An 18,589-nucleotide genomic window follows, 5' to 3' on the forward strand; every position below is an offset into this window, starting at 1 on the left:
GTGAGAGAGACAAAGGAAAGACAACTTCACTTCAAAACTTTGATTCATTTAGCCTGGAGAACAAGAGACTGAGGGGAGGCCTCATGGCGGCCTGCAGCTCCCTCACGGCACGGAGCTGGGACAGGGGAGGGTCAGGCTGGGGGTTAGGGAAAGGTTTTTCAATGAGAGGGTGGTCAGGCACCGGGACAGGCTGCCCAGGGAAGTGGTCATGGCACCGAGCCTGACAGACTTCAAGAAGCGTTTGGACAATGCTCTCAGACACATGGTCTGATTTTTGGGTGGTCCGTTGTGGAGCCAGGAGTTGGACTCGATGGTCCTTGTGGGTTCCTTCCAACTCAGGATGTTCTGCGATGCTATGATTCTGTGATTCACAGTAACTGGAAAACAAGAAGCCAAAAATCTATACATTTAGATCTGATGCTAGTCAAATTTAGTAGTTCTGACTGGAAAGCTAAAAACTCCCAAACCTAAATATCTTTGTGTTGTTGTTAGTCCTGCCAGCTGTACATGTAAATCAAACAAGAATTTCTGTGTCCTCAGTTGAAAATAAACCTGTAGAAGTCCCCTCACCCCTTCGTTAAACATCACTTTAAAATTTTCCACCCTTGAGCTTCTAACTGGGAGGAATCTGGAAAGGACACTGCGCTGGATCTGCAGTACCATTTGGCCATGTGCACACGGTATAATTCTATGGCACGCCAGACAGGAGCTGCTTTATGTCACCCCGATTAACAAATGGCTGCTGAATCAATAAGCTACTGCCCATCATGTTGTCAGTCTGCACAATGCCGTTGATTTGGCAGACTTTTTAGATAAAGAATTCTAACCTCTTTCCTCTTGATCACTTTATTAAATCCAGATTGATCTCTCCTCCAAAATGTCAAGGAATCTGCTAGCAGCTTAGCAAGCAGAGAGAAAAATGGCCTGCTGTGAAACAAACAGCTGTGGTTTAGAAGTACAGGTCATGTCTGCATTGGCCAACGAGATAAAGGTAACTTTTCTTCAGCTGTTATTAATTCTCATCTTTAACAATTACTTAGATACTAGGAGGAGTAGGTCCCTGTTAATTGCAGTTGAACTCCGGCTCCTATCTGAGCGCCCCTGAGGCCTTTGCTCTCCAAAGGGGCAGCTTATGCTAAGGCTGTGGTACTGCCCCTGGCCCCGAACATTTCACTCCGCCCTGTTTCAGAGATTCCTGCCCCTGCTGTGAGGATTGCTCAGCTAATCATACAGCAATCATTGATCTGCTTAAATTGTAGCTGGATGCACTGGGAAAGACCCAGACTGTCATCAGTTTGCATGAATACACCAGACCCATAGGGCATCTCCCTCACCAGACGCTGAGCTAATTTTGCCATGAGGGAGAGAAGCATCTAAAATTGGGCAGATGGTTAGGGCAGAAAATTCTTCTAAGCTTCCCTAAGCTGAGCTCAATCTACTAATGAGCCAGAGCCTTAATGCCCAATGAATTAAACAGATACTTCCAGAGGGCTTTGTACTTGAGAATCTTTATGAATCCAGTCCTTAAATTCCTGAGATATTTTGATGGTAGGACTGAAGCTCCTAAATCATTTAGACTTGTGCAGTGTTGTATCTAAAAGACTGTAATTCCATGTAATAATTCGCACACCACTAATACAGTCTCCAAAAAATGTTCTTGATCAAAAAAGTTGCATGCTCCAAGAATGAGTACTGTTTCTGGTTCACAGTTATAATTAAAAGGGTTTTATTTTAAAGGCTAAATGTCTTTTATTTTTGAACAAACATGGAAGTGAAACTGTTTCAGGTTAATGTAAATTTTAACAGCACTTCTACTTTCCTTTCATGTTGACAAAAGCCATGTTGGTAAGATTTTATCTGACTAAATGATGAGCAACATCCCCACTACAGTACTAGAGAATGTGGGTAAAAGCACAGCTTAAGTCAGAGGCAAAACTCTCATTTTACTTGAGTGAAATCAGAATTTTCCTAGTATATATTCCTAGAATATATTAGTTCGTTATAAAACTTTTTGTTCTTTCCCTTCTAATAAAACACCAGAATCTCATAAGTATATGCAACAACAAAAGCAAAAAAAAGTTTCATCAGGTTGAAATCCAGTCAATTACAAAAGCAGAGGTAATTGTTTCAAGGATGATGCTTGCATGTATCATTTTTCCTGTTTTTTATTTTCTAATTCTATTATTTAAAAATAACCTGTTTTCTATTTTGCTGTGGAAAGACCCTACACAGAGAAGAGATAGAGCTAGAACTCAATTTTGCACAAAATGGTATTGAATGAAGGAATGAGAAAATGAGGAAAATGAAATAGTTTTTCCCCTACCTCTATGAAATCTAGTAAAGGGTGAATGTAGTACTGGTGAGTTTAAAGCTTGGCCATTTAACTTGAAATAGAGCACTGAGAAACATGGGCTTGTAGCAGGGAATTTCTGTAATTTGTGTAGCGTAAGCCTACTTCTCTGCTGAATTGGTATTGCTTTGCGGATGTCCAGTGTAGTAGCAGACATCTATTTTGTACCTTGTTGCATGGAGCTTCACATCCAATTCGGATTATCCAGCATGTTGTATTTAAGTGGTGGTTGTGTTTCATTCATCAGCTCATAATTCTTTTTATGCACACAAACATGACAAAAGGCATGCCAAAATATCTGCATTTGGATCAGAATGATTCATTAACATGAAAGACGGAGAGATATCAACATCATTTGTATGCTGTATACATGCATATGTTAACTAATTTTGTTTTCAGAAGAGGTATGTCATGGCTCTCTGACTCTGAAATAATTACAAGCCTCAGCAATGGCTGAGGTGTTAGTCACAGTGTTTTAGCTCTGCTGGTAATGTTGTGAACATACAGAATATTAATATGGTGTGGGGCAGCTGTAGGAAAGAGGAATCTGTAGCTGTGCTGGGTGTCCACCTTTCCAAACAGCAACACGCATCTGTCAGTCAGTACTGGCACCCATCCCTTGGTGTCAAACTGGGAAATCCTGTTAAAATTAGATCCTTTTGTTCAGGGAAAAAATGTTTTTAAAAGTGGCTTTCTAAAAAAAGACAGCTATACTCTTCAGTTTTGCAAGCCCTTCTGTACCTGTTGTCATGCCCATCCTCACGTGCCCTGGTGTCTCTGTGCTCTCAACATGTTCAGTACTGTGCTTAACGATAAGACCAATATGTGCCAGAAGCATTTTACTTTATTACTCTGACTATATTGTTTTGCTGATATTTTGGTTTCCTCAGCCTTTCTCAAAATAGCTAGCACTCACAACTTTTATTTTTCCAGTGATATTTGCAAATACCAGGCGTATCTGGAAATGACAGTGCAGGTAACTAAAATAGGGATTCAAATAAGCTTAAGTACTTTGTTTGGAAATCTTTCTGATTGACTTATTCATAGACAATGATTGGTCTGAGCACCAAGTACTATACAAACTATGATTAAGCTACTTTTTTTTTAATGAAAAAAGAAAAAGAAGAAAGATTTCCAACTGAAGACGAAAAAGCTCCAAGATTACAGAGCTTGCTCACCACCTGCAAGTATATGTTCTCTTAGACTGAGGCAGGTTGTTGTTCCTCCTCTTACACAGGGCAGCAAAGAAAGGCAGAACAGCAACCACATCCTTGCTGTGCACTTTGTGTTCTGAGCTGTGGCATGAAGATAACCAAACCACCAATTCCTCATTCGGCAGAGCCTCCAGCTAGCTTCACTTTTAGGATTTCTGCAGCCCCAGCCTGACCAGCCCCTTGGCATGCCTTGCTGCAAGTGGGGTGCTGCAGCCCGTGTCCTCTCCGGGCTTCTCCTGCCTGCCTGCAGAAGTTACCTGAATAGCGATGGTGTCTGATCACTACAAATACAGAGCGAGGCTTTTTTTTTTTTCTCTCTAACAAAACATAAGTTTTAATTTTAGCCATTCTTCCACTGAATTTTTCAATGTTTCCTCATTTGGGTGAGTAGCAATTTACTGAATCTCACAGTAGATGTTCAGTTGTAGCTTGTAGCAGGAGAGTTGATGATGCATCATCATAGAATTGCATGGTAACAAGTGAGTTTTTCGGAATAAAGTGCAAGGACAGCAAGTTTCCCTGCATTATTTTTCATAATTAAGGAAGAGAAGAATACCTGTAGGTGGCAATAGCGCAGTAGCTGTAGCCACATACTTTTTTTTTTTTTTAAATTAGTAGGTTACCATCAAGTTAGCTTTCTGCAATCCCAATTCAATAAATAGCACTGTTACTGGAGACTGGCCCTAATGTTGGACTCCAGAATGTGCCAGGTTCTCCCTTCTCCCAGCACTGCTGAGCTTAAGCAAATTCATGGATGGTTTTAGGAATTTTGTTTCAATGTTTATCTGTTTATTCATTTATTTTCAACCTGGGGCACCGACACAGATTTTTAATGCTGGTGCTGAGGAAGATGTGTCACTTTTATCATTAGCATTACTGCAGTGCGCAGTGTGAAAAGCTGCAATGACACAGTCTGAAATGAAAGCATTCTGTCAGTGAACCAGGCTATGCGCACCTGAAGTTAGAAAATGACATTGGCAGGCCCAAGTTCTAGCCTGTGGATGCTCTTTCAAGATCAATTTGTCGTGCAGATGGGTACTGGCAACATCTGGGGAGCATAACAACACCTGTGCAGCTTTGAGAGGGCGGCTGAGGGAGAAGGGCTGCTGGGAGCGTGAGCAGCAGTGCAGGGCACCCTGCCAGGGCCAGCAGTCGAAGGGCTGGTGCGCTCTGGGTTTCACGCAGGTCGTGCAATGCCTTTTGCAACTCACTGCTTGAACAGCAGCGCATCTGAAGTGTCAGGAGTTGCTAACTCGGTTGGTCATTGCACGGCGATGCGTTGGGTATATCAGTGTTGGTTAAAGACCAACTAAGGTTACGGAAGTATTGCAAACAACTGCACAGATAGGAAGCAATACAGAGTTCTTAATCTGCAGTCTGTATCAGTATTTCTTCTGTATCATTATTGTTACTTGGTGGGCTATATAAATGCCTACTGAAAATTAAGTAAGATCTTATCTTGACACAAATAGTATGCATTAAAGGAGGCAATGTTAATGGAACAGAAAAATCTAAGCTCTATTTGTGGCCCATTGTCTATAGTGGTATTTTTCTTAAATTTCGCAAAGTGGGGAAGCAACATATCCACTCAGAGCTCTATATGCCACTAGAATAACTATTTGTCCAGAATGTTGTTTTCTGGGGGACTCTAATTTATGCATTGCAAGTGCTTTGCTGGGTGGCAGTAGTTCAAAATAAAGGATATTTTTTGCAGAAATGTAGCTGTAAATCCCCATTACTCAGAGAAAATTGTCGATGCTTATGTTCCTGTAATTGCACTATCATTTTAACTGGCATTTTAATTAAGGCTCTTCTGCTAATCAACTCAAAACTGGGGGCCATTTGTTGTGCACCTGAATTCACAGACTAAAATGAACATGTTGGAGAAGTAAACTCTGTGTAGAATTTTGGAGAGTTATTTAAAATAATGAAATAGTTGCAAGTGCCAAACTAACATGAAATCAAAGCCACCGAGAGCATGCCTGTTGTGGCTCTGGGAGCAGCAGGTGAGGTGACGACTCGGTGACCTACTTTGCAGGCTTGTTTTTTTGGCATTAATCCTCCCGGTAGCTGAGAACCAGAATTCCACATCTGATGATATTGCTGCCCACATGCTTGTAAGGGGAAGTCTGTGATGGCAGTTTTAAGCACAGTGGTGATTTAGGTCTCTGTAATTCACTGTACCTGACTCGACTTGTTGTCCTTCTAAATAGGAGGTTGGTGTGTTGTTCTCCTCTATGTATTTTATCCCTCTTTTTCAATTCCTCTTGCTCTGCAACTTCAAATAGTCCAGACCTTTAAGGAATCCTTTATGGTGGTAGAACTCAGCAATGTAATGTCTGGGAAAACATAGTTAAGACTAAGCTTGCAACTGGTGTGGTTAGAGCTTGTCTTGCATTTAATTATCGATCCTAAGTTATTTGAACTATACAGTAACATACGTCTGCTTGCTTGGGAGTCTCAAAATTCAGTCTTGCAAGGAACAAAGTTACAGCCTCCAAAGGTCAAGAAAAATGAGCAGCCAACACAGATTAGAGGAGTTTTATAACAGTAGTGGTTGGTAGAAACAAGGTTTAAAATCTTTCTGTGAACCACATATCAGACACAGGTTTCTATTGTCAGGACTGGGAACTCAGTGAAGGAATGATGACCTCAGCTGAACTTAATTATCTTGTTGTATAATGGTCATAAAAAAGGGGAGAGGCTTAGAAACACTTCCTTTGCTGTTCTCGTATAAGTGCTGGGCAAGGAGTCATGGGTTGAGGTTTTTTGTGTGTACGTGCGTGCTTCAAATCTGTGCATGCGTTTTCTTTTTTCATATGATGTTTTAAAAAGATTGTGAGAGAATTTAAATCTTGACTTGATTACACAGGTTACTTAACTGCTGAGGAACATGGGGGCCACCCAACCCGTGATAATTGTGCTAGACAATATAGATCAATGGTTTACAGACCAGCTGTAATGTTCTAAGAATAGGGCAGCTTCTCAGTTTTACAACACGGGCAGAGCCTACGCACATGCTGCTGGGTTCATGCAGGACACCAAACAACCTTCCAGCGAGTCACAGAGTTCATGTTTCCTATGAAATGGTGCCGCTATGTCTGCCTGGCTTCTCTCAGCAGTTGTGTCTTCCTTGGAGAGCTTCACATGAGGGTGATGGTGAGGTGTTTTAAAAGAAACACGGAAACATGCTTGTTCCTCTGAAAAATGCAAGCAGCCACTGCTCAAGCTTTCCTGGTGTCCTCTTTTGGCCCATGTCCTCCTGCTTTCTCCTCCCCGTGCATCCAAGATAATGGTGCAAGGCATGGGTTAAATGTAAGACTTCTTGAATGAGAAGAGTGTTTACAGCAACAACACAGCAAGCAAATATCAATAGAAGCGGATTTATGGTTCACAGTTTCATTAATGTTTTCAGCTTTAAACTGATTTAAGACTTTTGCGAGGCAGATGACCCATGGCAGGTTACATAGACATTCCAAGTTACATAAAAATGTTAAGGCATAGTCAAGTGTTCGTGCAGGCTTTTGGGGATTGAAAGGTTGCTTCAGATTTCTGTGTTGTTTTTTTTTTTTTTTTTTTCTGTGTATTTTATTTTGATTCTTGGGTTGTATGGATGGAGGCAGAGGTAGCAGGTCGTTCAATAGGATATCTGTGGAGCAGGAAAGCTTTGTCCAAGTGTTTCAGGTATCCTCCATCCTGTGCACAGCAGACACCAGACGCTGCCTGCTCTCCTGTCTGTCAGCTCCTTGCCTGGGACTCTTCTCTTTTTTTTTTTGTGTGGAGGCCTCCAGAGCAAAGCTCAGCAGCCGATCCTGTTCCCCTGCCCTCACCACCATCCTCATCTTGTACAGATGCACCTGAAGAACGGTCACCAAACCATGCTGCCCCTGCCACTGCCAGCGCTGTCCTCCCAAAAAGGAAGGCCACAACCACTGGCATAAAGCCGGAGCTGCTGGCGCTCCACTTGTCCTCCCCAGGCAGACCGGTGCGGATCGCTCCTTGCCGTGCGTTCATCTGGAGGAACCGGCACTGTAGATAAGGCCGGAGGCGGGTTTCATACAGCAAAACCCAGCCTGAGGATTCACCACGCCACGTGGAGGACGTGTGGGAGTGGGACACGCCTGCACGCTGGCTCCTCAAGGGCAGGGCGAGCGGCAGCTGCCCCCGCGGGCCCTGCGCCACAGGGCAGGCCTGGCCCGGCCGAAAGGGGCCGTGCGCTGCCTCGGGGTGCCGCGGGGTGCTCTGCTTTGGGCAAAGCAGGGGCTACAATTCCTACACGGCAGGATGGTTTTGTGGTTTTTTTAGGCTTCCAGTCTCCAGTATAAGTGTTGACAAATATAAGCAGCTTGTTTACATTGAATTCTCTCACCTCGCGGCGAGTTTGAAACCCGGTACCGTTGCATTACAGCGTGCTGACAGATGCGGTGGATTGTCTCAGGCAAGCTTTCGTGTGTCTTGCAGTGTCACCTACACAGCAGATTGCTGGGTGGTGTTGCCATGCTGTGTATTAGCTATAACTTTCTCGGTGCCCACATGCTTTTAACTTCCCTTGAAAAGTGGCTGCTGCCACAAAATAACCCAATTTCTGTTATTATTATAACATTTAAATGACATAGCACGGTCAAAACAAACCATCTGTGCTGACAAGAATTTTCCACCCGTACACAGCTGAGGCGTCAGCCTTCAGCAGCAGAAGAGACCCAGCGAACGGCATCCATCTCCTTTACAATTTATTTCAAATTCATCCGTCGGAGGCATCCATCCACTGCCTTCCATCTTTCAGAGAGGCTGACAGAAATGAGATTAGTTGGAAACCATCTGAGGGGTGAAATTCATCCTGTGCTGACACAGAGCATGGAGCCCGCTGCGGAGAGAGCTGCAGAGGGATTCCGCTCTTGGAACAGTGTCGTCTGCGTACGACTGGGGTATAGCTGTCTGTGCTGTGCTAAGCATAGAAGAAAATTTTATACATATATATATATAAATTAAAATACCCTTCAGACTGGCATTTGAAGGATCCCTGTATGTGTCAAGTCTTTCAAGAAAGCCACGAAATCAAAGGACGCAGAAAGATCAAGGTTGAATATTAATCAAGGGTTGCAGCAGGAGGGCTTTCAAACTCCCTGGGTAGTGGTGTTAGTGCTGTGGCTATGTCTGAAAGTTAATGCCATGTGTTTTTTTTCCTTGCGTGTGTGTGTGTGTCAGTGCCTCACCTCCAGATCTTCAGGAAAGACAGATTAGTAATTAAGTAAAAAGACCAAGTAAATTATTCAGGGAAAGTTTAGTTTTAATAAGTGATTTGTGTACTATAGCCCTGAGTAATTGAGTAAAATACCAGTTTGCCTTTGAAATAACCTCATGGAAGAGGCATTGGCCATAAATTAAGTCAACAACTTGTATGTGCCCATTTTTAATACCTGGAAAATAGAGAGCTTTCATGATGTCTCTCAGGTACCGCATGATCTGACAAGGTCAGCATATTCTTCAAAGTGCTTGCATAAGTACATCGGTGTCCTTGCAAAACTACGTGAAATTCAGAGTACACAGAATGACTCCTGAGCATCCATTGCAGTAAGTGCCTCACCTACCTGGTAAATCCTGCCACGGCTGCTCCGGGGACTGACGCTGATCGGTGCTGACAGCGTGATCTACAAGCTCTAACAAAATTGTGGCTTCTCATGCGTAGGAATCCCTGCATGTCTAAGCAGCAGCGCTACTATGCTGATCAAATCCTTGACAATCAAAATCACTTTAATTACTGTCATTAGACTTGAAACAGAGGTAACATACATGCAGAAACCTAGGATATATTTTTGAAATTCCTTAAGAGCAACAAACTACTGTCATGTATATGGCCTTCAGGTAGCTTTTCTGCACTCCTTCAGTTCAATCCTAAATGACTGTCCTGCTGGAAGCGATCCTGCCAGCTTGCAGGCCCACCTATAAAGGTGGTTTTCTCACTGACATAACAAAACACTGTAGTTGCTCAGTGTTAAAAATCAAGTTTTCATAGAGTGTCTCATACTTGTGATTCAAGAAATGGTGCTGTGATCTTACAACTTATTGCATATTCTCTTTTTAATAAGTATATATATATACAAATATATGTATTTATGATTATATTTACTTGAGATATCTAGATCTGTACAAATAAGTCTGACTGAGGGCTCTGTATCCAGCATTCAGAGGTATCCATGTGTCCCAGAATTTGTGGTGAAAATTGCTTTCAAGTTTACTAAAAAACAACATTTTACTGCATGTCTCCAGCAGGGCTTTTGTAAACCACAGACCCTGGTGCTGCGTCTTATTTGAATGGTTCTGCAGACCATGAGAAGAATTTGTTCCAGTTACAGGACTGATTTTTTCCGTGGTTTATTGGCTGTCCACACTTTGCTGAACTAAAACCCATTAGCGGTAACAGAAGAGATTTGGAAGGATCCTTAGCTGGTGAAAATTGGTAATGGTTTCAGAAGTCAACAGGTTTGTCCCAATTTCACGACATTTTAAATAATCTGTTGCAAGAAATCAGCTCAGAAACCCCTACAGTCAAGCCATACCATGCAGAACAAGTCCATTTATTCTTTTTCTTGGGGTAAATGCTCTCTTTGAGTCTGCTACGCCCCTCCTGAAGCAGCTAACTTTCTCCCCCCTGCCCTATTTCACTATTCACTCTTCATCTAACGCAGTGCCCACTTGACAACTGCTCAGACTTGTGGCAGACCGACGTCAGGAAGGCACGATGTGTGTGTTCCCCTGCACGCTGCCCTGTGCCACAGCTGATCTGCTTGCTCTGCCTGTGAAGTGCTGGTAGTCCGGGGGAGGCATAACTAAATAATGTGTGTTTATAGATTCGCGTGTCTGTGGAATGGCTCATGAACAAAGAAAAGATAGCTCGAACAACGTATTTTTAACCTCATCAAGTTTTCTGTCTAGTATTTTTCTTATTTCTGAGATTACAGTGCAGAATAAGGACCTGTTGAAAATAGTGGCTGTTCATGTGCTACTTTAAGCATCCTTCGTGACTGCTGAGGAACACTGAAAAAAACTAGGGGTGGGGGAAATGCTCACATGCAGGTGTTTATCTGCACACGCTTACCTGCACATCCAGGTGTGTGTAGGTCGGACGGTACAGAAGGAAACAAGAGGGCTCTGTCTAGAAGTTTTGGGGGAAGAGGTGTCAAGTCAAAATGAGGTTTGTCGCAACGCAAACAAGGTGCTGAGAATTTAGCTCTGTGCATGCAATAAGGAAAGAAAAAGCTTTCCATAATTAGAGAACGTGCCTTCTAGGGGGGGAACCTGATGGTTTAGGGTCTGTTAATCTCTTCTGTTTTTAAATCACTTATGATCTTGATAGATGGGTTGAAGATGTCTTGCTGAGAACAGTTACTAAGCATTTGTTTGTTTTTATTCTCATCTTGAGAAGAGGACTCACTTTAAGGATTTTAAATGCTCAGGGACACTGTTTAACTTTCAGATGTTTACTCTGCTGCCTGTCCACATTCACTACACAGGAATGCAAGAAATCTCCGCTGATTTCATTGTGTTCATCTGCTTTTTTTCTGCGTCAGTGAAGCTGAGTTGTGTACAGATGTGCCCTTGTTTCTTACTATTGGATAGAAAAATAAATACCTTATGGTCTGGGGGACTGACCAGGCAAAGTCCGGATAACTAGAGGAAATTTCCATATCAGTAGCAAGAGTAAATTTTAGACAGATTTAGTGAAGCATCCCCAGAAGATGACACATTCTTAGAGAACACAAGGGCATAGTTTTCCTGCTGGGTCATTTATTTTGGTTATGTAGAGAGTCTTTCCCTTTCCTTGCAGATCAGAGAATTGTTTGAACTATTACCTTAGATGTTTTATCTCCACAGATGTTCTAACGCCACATTTGCATTTTCCTTAGTCCTTCAGGCAGTCCTGTTAGTTTTCATCTCTCCCTCGTCATAACTTCAGCAGCTGGTATTATGATACCCAGAGAGATGACTCTTCCAGATATGGTTGCTGATCTCAAGTTCACCAGAAGAGTCACTCTGAAGCTTCCTGCAAGGTTTTTGCTTGGATGAAGCTGCTTGTTGTATTTGTAAGGCCTGAATGTACTACACTATTTTTGAAGTTCTGTTAGAAAAGGGGGAAGCAGTCCATTTTGGGGTGCCCGTGCTTGTACAGCTCTCCATACATAAATGTTAGATGGCTTCACACTTGTCTGTATCCCCACGCCGTATCTTTTACGAGGATCTTAAATCTCTATAAAGATCCACAGTATACTGATGGTAAGGGTCTGGATGCAAATATACTCAACATGCTGCAACACAACAGGAAAACATGGCAACTAAGAATGTGATTTCATGACTGATTTAAACCCTCACTTCTGACTTCCGCTGGACCCTGTATCCTGCCCTCACGCTGCCCACTTGCCTAAGTCAGCCCCGCTGCTTGAGGAGCTGTGCAGCCAGCCAGATGCTGGAGCTAATCAAACTAATCTCTCTCTCTATTGCGATCTAATAATTTACTTTGTTTTGACAGAGGTGGTTTTCACCTGGACCAGCTCTCTGACCTGCTCCACATTGTTGTATCCAAATTACACCCCAGCCTCAAGGGTAAGATACTAGACCAAACACGAGCATTAAAGGTATACATCCCTCTGCCATGACAATACGTAAGTATGTAGCATTACAGGGTACTGAAATGATCATTTCTGCATACTAACTCTGAAGCAGGGTCACCCAAGCAGTCACTGCTTTTTGTTGCAGCTTAAGAGTGTGATATAAATACACCTCCGCCTGTGTTGTTGCCCGAGGGCAGCTTGCACGCGTTTATTCCATGTCTGTATCAGTAATGGGCCATTTGTGTTTATGGCCCTGAGGCCTCTGATACCATCCCGTGCCTGTGGTTTCAGGGCCACTGATGTCATCCTGCTGGGAGCACCCACCTGGAGCTCTGATCGTTCTTGGGCAGGCAGTCTTTATCTGCGCAACGGTGGCATATATATAGCGAGCCCTTTTACAGCTGCGTGTTATTACTCTCCGTGCAGTTCCAGCAGCGCCGCAGGTATGTTTCCCAGAATTGCTCTGCTTCCCAGCCAAGGCAGAATGGTTCCTTTCAGCCTAAGCAAGTCCTCAAGCCATCCCTAGAGTTTCAACAGTGCAGAACAGAACAGAAGGAAAATGGTAGGTTTTTTTATGAAAACTTGTGACTGCAATGAAAAATATTTTATTCTCTTTAAAAAAAAACACTCTCAAGACTATTTTCTCTGAGTTTTCAAATGGTGGAAAGTTTGTGCTATGTATTTTTAAAAATGGAAAACATAAGAAAATACTTTGTTTAGAAAAAAAACAACCTCTCATTGTAAGAAATGCAAGATTTTGGCGAGTGTTAATGAAGATTGTGTTGCTTCATTTCATAACTGTAGCAGACCTGTTTGTCTGAGATGCTGAAAATTGTTGGATTTGTTGAGTGTCAGAGCAGGTGGCGAGGTACGCACACTTTCCACTCATACAATAGGTCTTTGCAATGCCCGTTGTTTCTGAATAGTTTGTGTTTATTGTTGTAATATGACTTGTCCTCAGCTCAAACTGCTGGACAACGAGCTGTCTTACTTTGTCATAACTTTTATTTGCCTGGTCACCAGAGTTCTTAATTACTTCTGATATATGCCATGTTGCTAATAGAGATTTTATGTTGCTATTAGAGTTTATATATTGCTTCAATGCTTTCTACTAAGACTTGTGATTACAAACGTTTCAAAATCTATATGTAATAATTAATCTTCATTAGCACAATAGAAAAGTTGGAGTATTAAATTTCTCCCCTCATAATAATTTAAATAGAATTGTTTATAAGGTTGTGCATGTGAGGCACACAAACAGAAATAAATTCAAGGGAACATTGTGAAAGAACAGTTTTACTAATAAGTCTCTAATTATTTTTAATAATTTTCAGTTTTCTTCCGTGTTTTGATTTGTAAGCATGTGCCTGTTAGATTCCTGTTGATAAGGTCATGCCTTTGTACTGGGCTTGAAAAATCTGTCTGACATCTGGAAAATCACTGCCTGAGGTGGTTACAAAGAAGAAGTGGGGAGCTGCTCATAGCTCGAGCAGAGGCAGTTACTTGCCATCGTTCTGGATCAGACCAACCCCAACCCTGCTGCCATTTTTTTTAAAAATTAATTTATTTTTTTAGGGCAGGAGGAGATACAGCTTCATCTTTCAGAAGCGCTTGAGGCTAGCTGGTGTTGGACAGGGCAGCAGCTCCGTATGCGCTAGACACTGGGGGTGCAGAGGGCGTTCGGCTCTTCCAGGCGCGGAGCTGCCCGGCTGCCGCGTGTCTCCTCTGCTGAGCTCTGCAGCGGGGCCAGGCTTCTGCGGGCAGCGGGGCTGGCTGAGCTTCTGTCCCTTGGCATTGCTTCGCAGAAAAGTGCTTGATCGACGTGGCTCTAGTGGGTAAAAAGGTCAAGAAAAAGAAGTCCCACTCCTCATGTAACTTGAGTAAGAAAAGCTCAATTAAAGTTACGCTGGGGAAAAAAAAGAAAAAGGTTACTAGTTTTGTTCCAGAAAATTATGCTCATAGACGAATGTTGTATCCCCACCATTCCACTTTCAGGTGATCTCACGCATAACATTTTCCTTTCATGGAACTTCAGGGGAGAACTCCCCTGAAATGCTAGGATTGTAGCTTGTGTTGCTACAGTTTCCAAAAACATTGCAAAGTATGCTGCTGTTTATATAGTCCTGCTAAACTCAGGTCTCAGGGATTAAAAATAAACCAAAAAACTGTATGATATCTCATACATTTTATTTGTTGCAAAAGAACAAAGCAGAAGAATTCAACCTTTCAAAAACTGTCGCCAGATTTCATAACAAATTATAGCTCATGAATTTATGGTTTTGAAAGGTCAAAGAGGGCATGAGTAGATGTTAAAAGTTCAGGTTTTTTTTTTTCTCTTAGAATCTGTATTATCTCACAGACTATTCTGCAGCATCTGCCAGCACCAAGAAATTTAAAAATAGAAATCATGTTATATCTTGATCTAAATCATAACTTCAGTACTCAAAATTGTATAGTTCCGATCCAGAAAAGTATGTATACAGGTGCTACAGTTTGGTGTTGTGAAGAATAAATACTCTTGGAAAATTTATTCCAATTAAGCAGAACGGCATTTTGGCTCTTCTGCTTAGTTGAGGTTACTTCACATCCTTGTCATCCAAATCAGAGATGAACGTCATATGTTTAGGTCTGGCACATCAAGAAGTAAACTGGAAGGAGCTTTCTGTTTGTATTACGCTTAACCATAGTGTATTGATGCGTGATAACCCATCAGACAACATACTTAATGCAGTTCCCTGAGCAGGTGATTTTAAAGGAGAGCTTTCATGTTGCAGTGCAAAAAGATTTAGCAGAACCACAGTTAGAGTGAGTCATAGGTGGTCGCCTGATAGCAGCGAGGAAACTTGAGCTTCATTCTGGTGTCTGTAAACGGAGAGTGACTGTAGTCAAACCCGAAGGGCTGCAGCAAGTTTCAGTGCTATATAACAACACTCACCAGGAAGAGGTGTAGTCTTACTTGTATAATCATTAATTTTTCTGTCCTTTGATAACCCTTCTGTATTTTCTGGTTGACTGGCAAAGAAGTCCTACTCCAGCATTTGACGTTGTCTGTTGGTATGGAAATCACTGATGCCACACATTTAGCGTGACATAACGCATACAGAGTCACAGCCATGCAATGCGCTTCGTAGGCAAGGAGAACCGACAGGTTCCTACCCAGCACAATCTCTGTGTGCAAGCAAAAGCCACAGATTGAGCTGGGGTGTCTGTGAAGCTACAGCCAAAAAGCAGCAGGGTGAAAGCTGTGGTGCTCTTGTATTCACTTGGAGTGCCTTTAGGAGCCCAGATGCCAGCTACTCAGCTACACACAACTGCAAGCGCTTCTCTGAATGGTGGGCGGAGGTGGCATGCCCTGAGAGCAATTCTTGTGCTCATGGGCTATATCTAGTCCAAGTTTTTGCCTTGTTTATTTTAATTTGGGACAGTAGATCTCACTGATATAACCATCAGGATATGCAGATATAGGCTATCTACCTTCTGGCTGCGGTCTGAACGCTTTGGATGCAAGTTCACGTTCACGTTTTGGAAGGGGGCACACCTTTACCTGCCAGCCAGCTGCAGCCTAGGTTCTGCAGACCTCACAGCAATATCAAGGGGGCTGATCTGGGACAGACAGGTTGGATATGCTCTTATCCAGCCATACCCAGGTGGGCCCCAAATTGCATGCTGTGAAGCAGAAAAAGCATTGAATGCTGATGAGCAGCAGCCGTTCCCATTGCCCAGGGGAGGCTTCTGTACTTGCCTCTGCAACACAGGTCATCCATACTGTAAATAGCTGGGTTCCAGGCAAGCTCTTGGCTGTAAAGAATGGCTGTTATTTACGTCTGCTAAAAAGGTGGCTCTTACTCATAGCACTTAAAATGCAAAACACTGCCACCATCCTGCAGGTAGTTTGCACTATTGCTGTCACTGCCAGCAGCAGCAGAGGGCAACTATGCAGCGTAATTTCCTTGTCTGTAGAAGAACAAGAAAAGGACACGAAGGAGCAAGGGACAATGAACAGTAAGCAGGGGAAGGAAAGAAGAGGGAGGACTTCTGCTACCCCCAACTGGAATTTTTCACTTGCTTCTCTGTCCTTCACTCTCTATCAGCACGCTGCACTGATAGGCCAAGACATGGAGCTTTTTCTGGTGTACAGAATGGGTACTCACTGCATGTACATGGCTGTTACATCCTGAAAGCTCATAAAAAAAAAATCCTCTTGATGAGGAGAGGACAGAGAGGAGAGCTGATTTAAAATTTTAATTAGATACCTGAATGTTTGTCAACATCAGATCTTCTGAATGAATGTCACAGCCTGGCAATGCAACCTGTAAATTTCAGAGTGATCCCCTGGCACTCTGTGTTGGTACACACAGAGTATCTCCTTTCCTGTGGGTGTGAAAGGCTCATGCTTTGGCAGAAACACTGAGAACGGTGACTGTGTGCTCATGGATAACTGCAAGGCCAGCGTCACTCAGCACTGTCCCATTTGCTGTCAGATTTAGAAATGGTGCCGACAGTCTCTCATCACGTAGGACTCTTCCCTGGAGACTGGTTGTGACAAGCTTTTGGAAAAAGGTTTGGAGGGCACGTTAAAAAGTCTCCCATGAAAAGCCCCAGTATCCTGTTTAGCGGACAGATGTTGCCGTTGTGGAAAAAGGGACCTTCGCCTTCTTCCTGAGTGTGCCTTGGCCAATATATACTTAGCGCTGTATGTATCAGTTGTCCCAACAACATCAGAACACAGCATTTAATAATAGCATTTTTAATTCTGGGAAGCTCAAGGCTCTCCACAGAAGAAAGGTGATGTGGTTCTCTTCTTACAAACGTGTGCTCCCAGATGGGATTGGCTGCGTCTGGTGAGTAGGGCCATGGAGCAGGAAATGGATGACAAAGACGCAGCTCATGCAGGGGGCGTGAGATGGGAGTCATCCGTAGAAATCTCAGGCCTGCTTTGGTCACTGCCTCTGCTGCCCCTCCAGGGATCTTATTTTCCCAAAACAGGACAATGGAGGCAAACCCAGCACTGACGTCTGTCCCACGGAGAGCTGCATACACCGGTGTATGCCCTTGTTCAGCGATCCTAAGCTTAATCGGACCTTCAGTAATTTGCAACATTTTTTAAAAGGTCACTTCTTAGAAAAGGACAACAAAATGATGTAGACATCAGGAGTTGATCACTGTGGGTGGTGCCAGTGTCCTGAAGTGAGGAAAGGCACTGGAAAAGGATGAAATTACTCTTTGCCTCTAAGGACAGCTGGGAAGTTGATGATTTTGAGAAATCTGAACTTCAAATTGACACAATGGATGGCTGGGATGATATAACAGTTTTATCATTAACTTAAACCGTAGAAATGGGTTTAAAAATTACTTTGTCAGAAGAACAAGGGATGAGAGAATTCATCTAGGGGCTGCCACTTCTACCTGTGTCACTTCAAGCTCAGCCTCAAGTTCCTGCCAATATTTGGAAGTCTTTGCCTTAGTGGATTGAAAGTTCAGTTGAGAATGGGTGCAGTGTGTGGTAAGAGCATTTATTCCAGGTCTGTGGGCTTTTGAAAATAACAGTGAGAGGAAGTATCTGGTGAGGCTGCCAGAAGTACTGTGCTGTGCAGTGTTGTGCCGTGGTCGGGCAGTCCTGTCTTTTGGAGTGGGGAAGGAGAGCTGTGCAAACCAGCTCTGTGCGTGCGAGGAGGGGAGTTGTCTGTGCTCAGCCAAACAAAATGAAATGCGTTCAGCAAACGTGCTGTAGGATAGCAGTCATCCTGCTCCAGCTACGGACCTGGGAGGACCTAGGTGCACAAGGGTGAGGGGGAAAGAGTAAAGGGAAAGGAGCAGTCTTCAACTGGATGGATGATTGCGTGGCACCACAGTTTGGTGTACACTGAACTTGCATTTGGAAGACACAGACGATCGATCTCCAACATAAGCAAGGAGCCCTTTACTGTAGATGCTTGCAAAGAGCGGCACCTGCAGAGGCTGCTCAGATGGCAACAGCTTCTAATTCAGCTTGTGGGGAAGGGCTCTCCTTACCTGAGGGATGGGTGCTTCTGCCCAAGCTGCTGTTTCTGCTCCACAGCAACTTGCTGCTGTGCCCAGCAGCTGTTCTCAGCTGCTCAGCTGGCTGCCCCGTGCTCAGAGCTCCTCCGGGAAGCCCTCAGTGCCGGGGCTGTCGCTGCTGGCACAGCACACGGGAGCTGCAGGAGCTGGTATGCACGGCAGGGACTGCCACCACCGATAGCGGTGCCCGAGCAAACGAACCTGACTGGAAGGCACGCCTAATGCCACACCTGGGTCTTGTGAGACTGACTGTGTTATCTTTTCTTCCTAGAAGCTGTGGCAGAAGAGAGTGCTTTCTTTGTTTATGTATTAGTATACGTGTTAATACTACTTTGACCAACCACACACAACTTCCTCCTAAATGTATAGTACACACCCCC

At 43.5% G+C, this 18,589-nt stretch overlaps 1 protein-coding gene across 3 annotated transcripts in view; it reads left to right on the forward strand.

Annotated features, from left to right (window-relative positions):
* The window catches only part of TMCC3 (transmembrane and coiled-coil domain family 3), a 141,218-nt gene that overhangs the window by 70,019 nt on the left and 52,610 nt on the right, over positions 1-18,589 (forward strand). Inside the window, exon 1 of one of the 3 annotated variants that reach the window (XM_080592960.1) lies at positions 12,617-12,732. The exons of the other annotated variants lie outside the window; for them this stretch is intronic. Coding sequence (XP_080449086.1) covers positions 12,730-12,732 — 3 coding nt within the window. The 5' untranslated portion in view covers positions 12,617-12,729. Of the gene's footprint in view, positions 1-12,616; positions 12,733-18,589 lie in introns of those variants that run through there. 3 annotated transcript variants of the gene reach the window in all.

The sequence above is a fragment of the Anser brachyrhynchus genome (genome assembly GCF_964034855.1).
Source record: "Anser brachyrhynchus genome assembly, chromosome: 1".
Classification (NCBI taxonomy): domain Eukaryota; kingdom Metazoa; phylum Chordata; class Aves; order Anseriformes; family Anatidae; genus Anser; species Anser brachyrhynchus.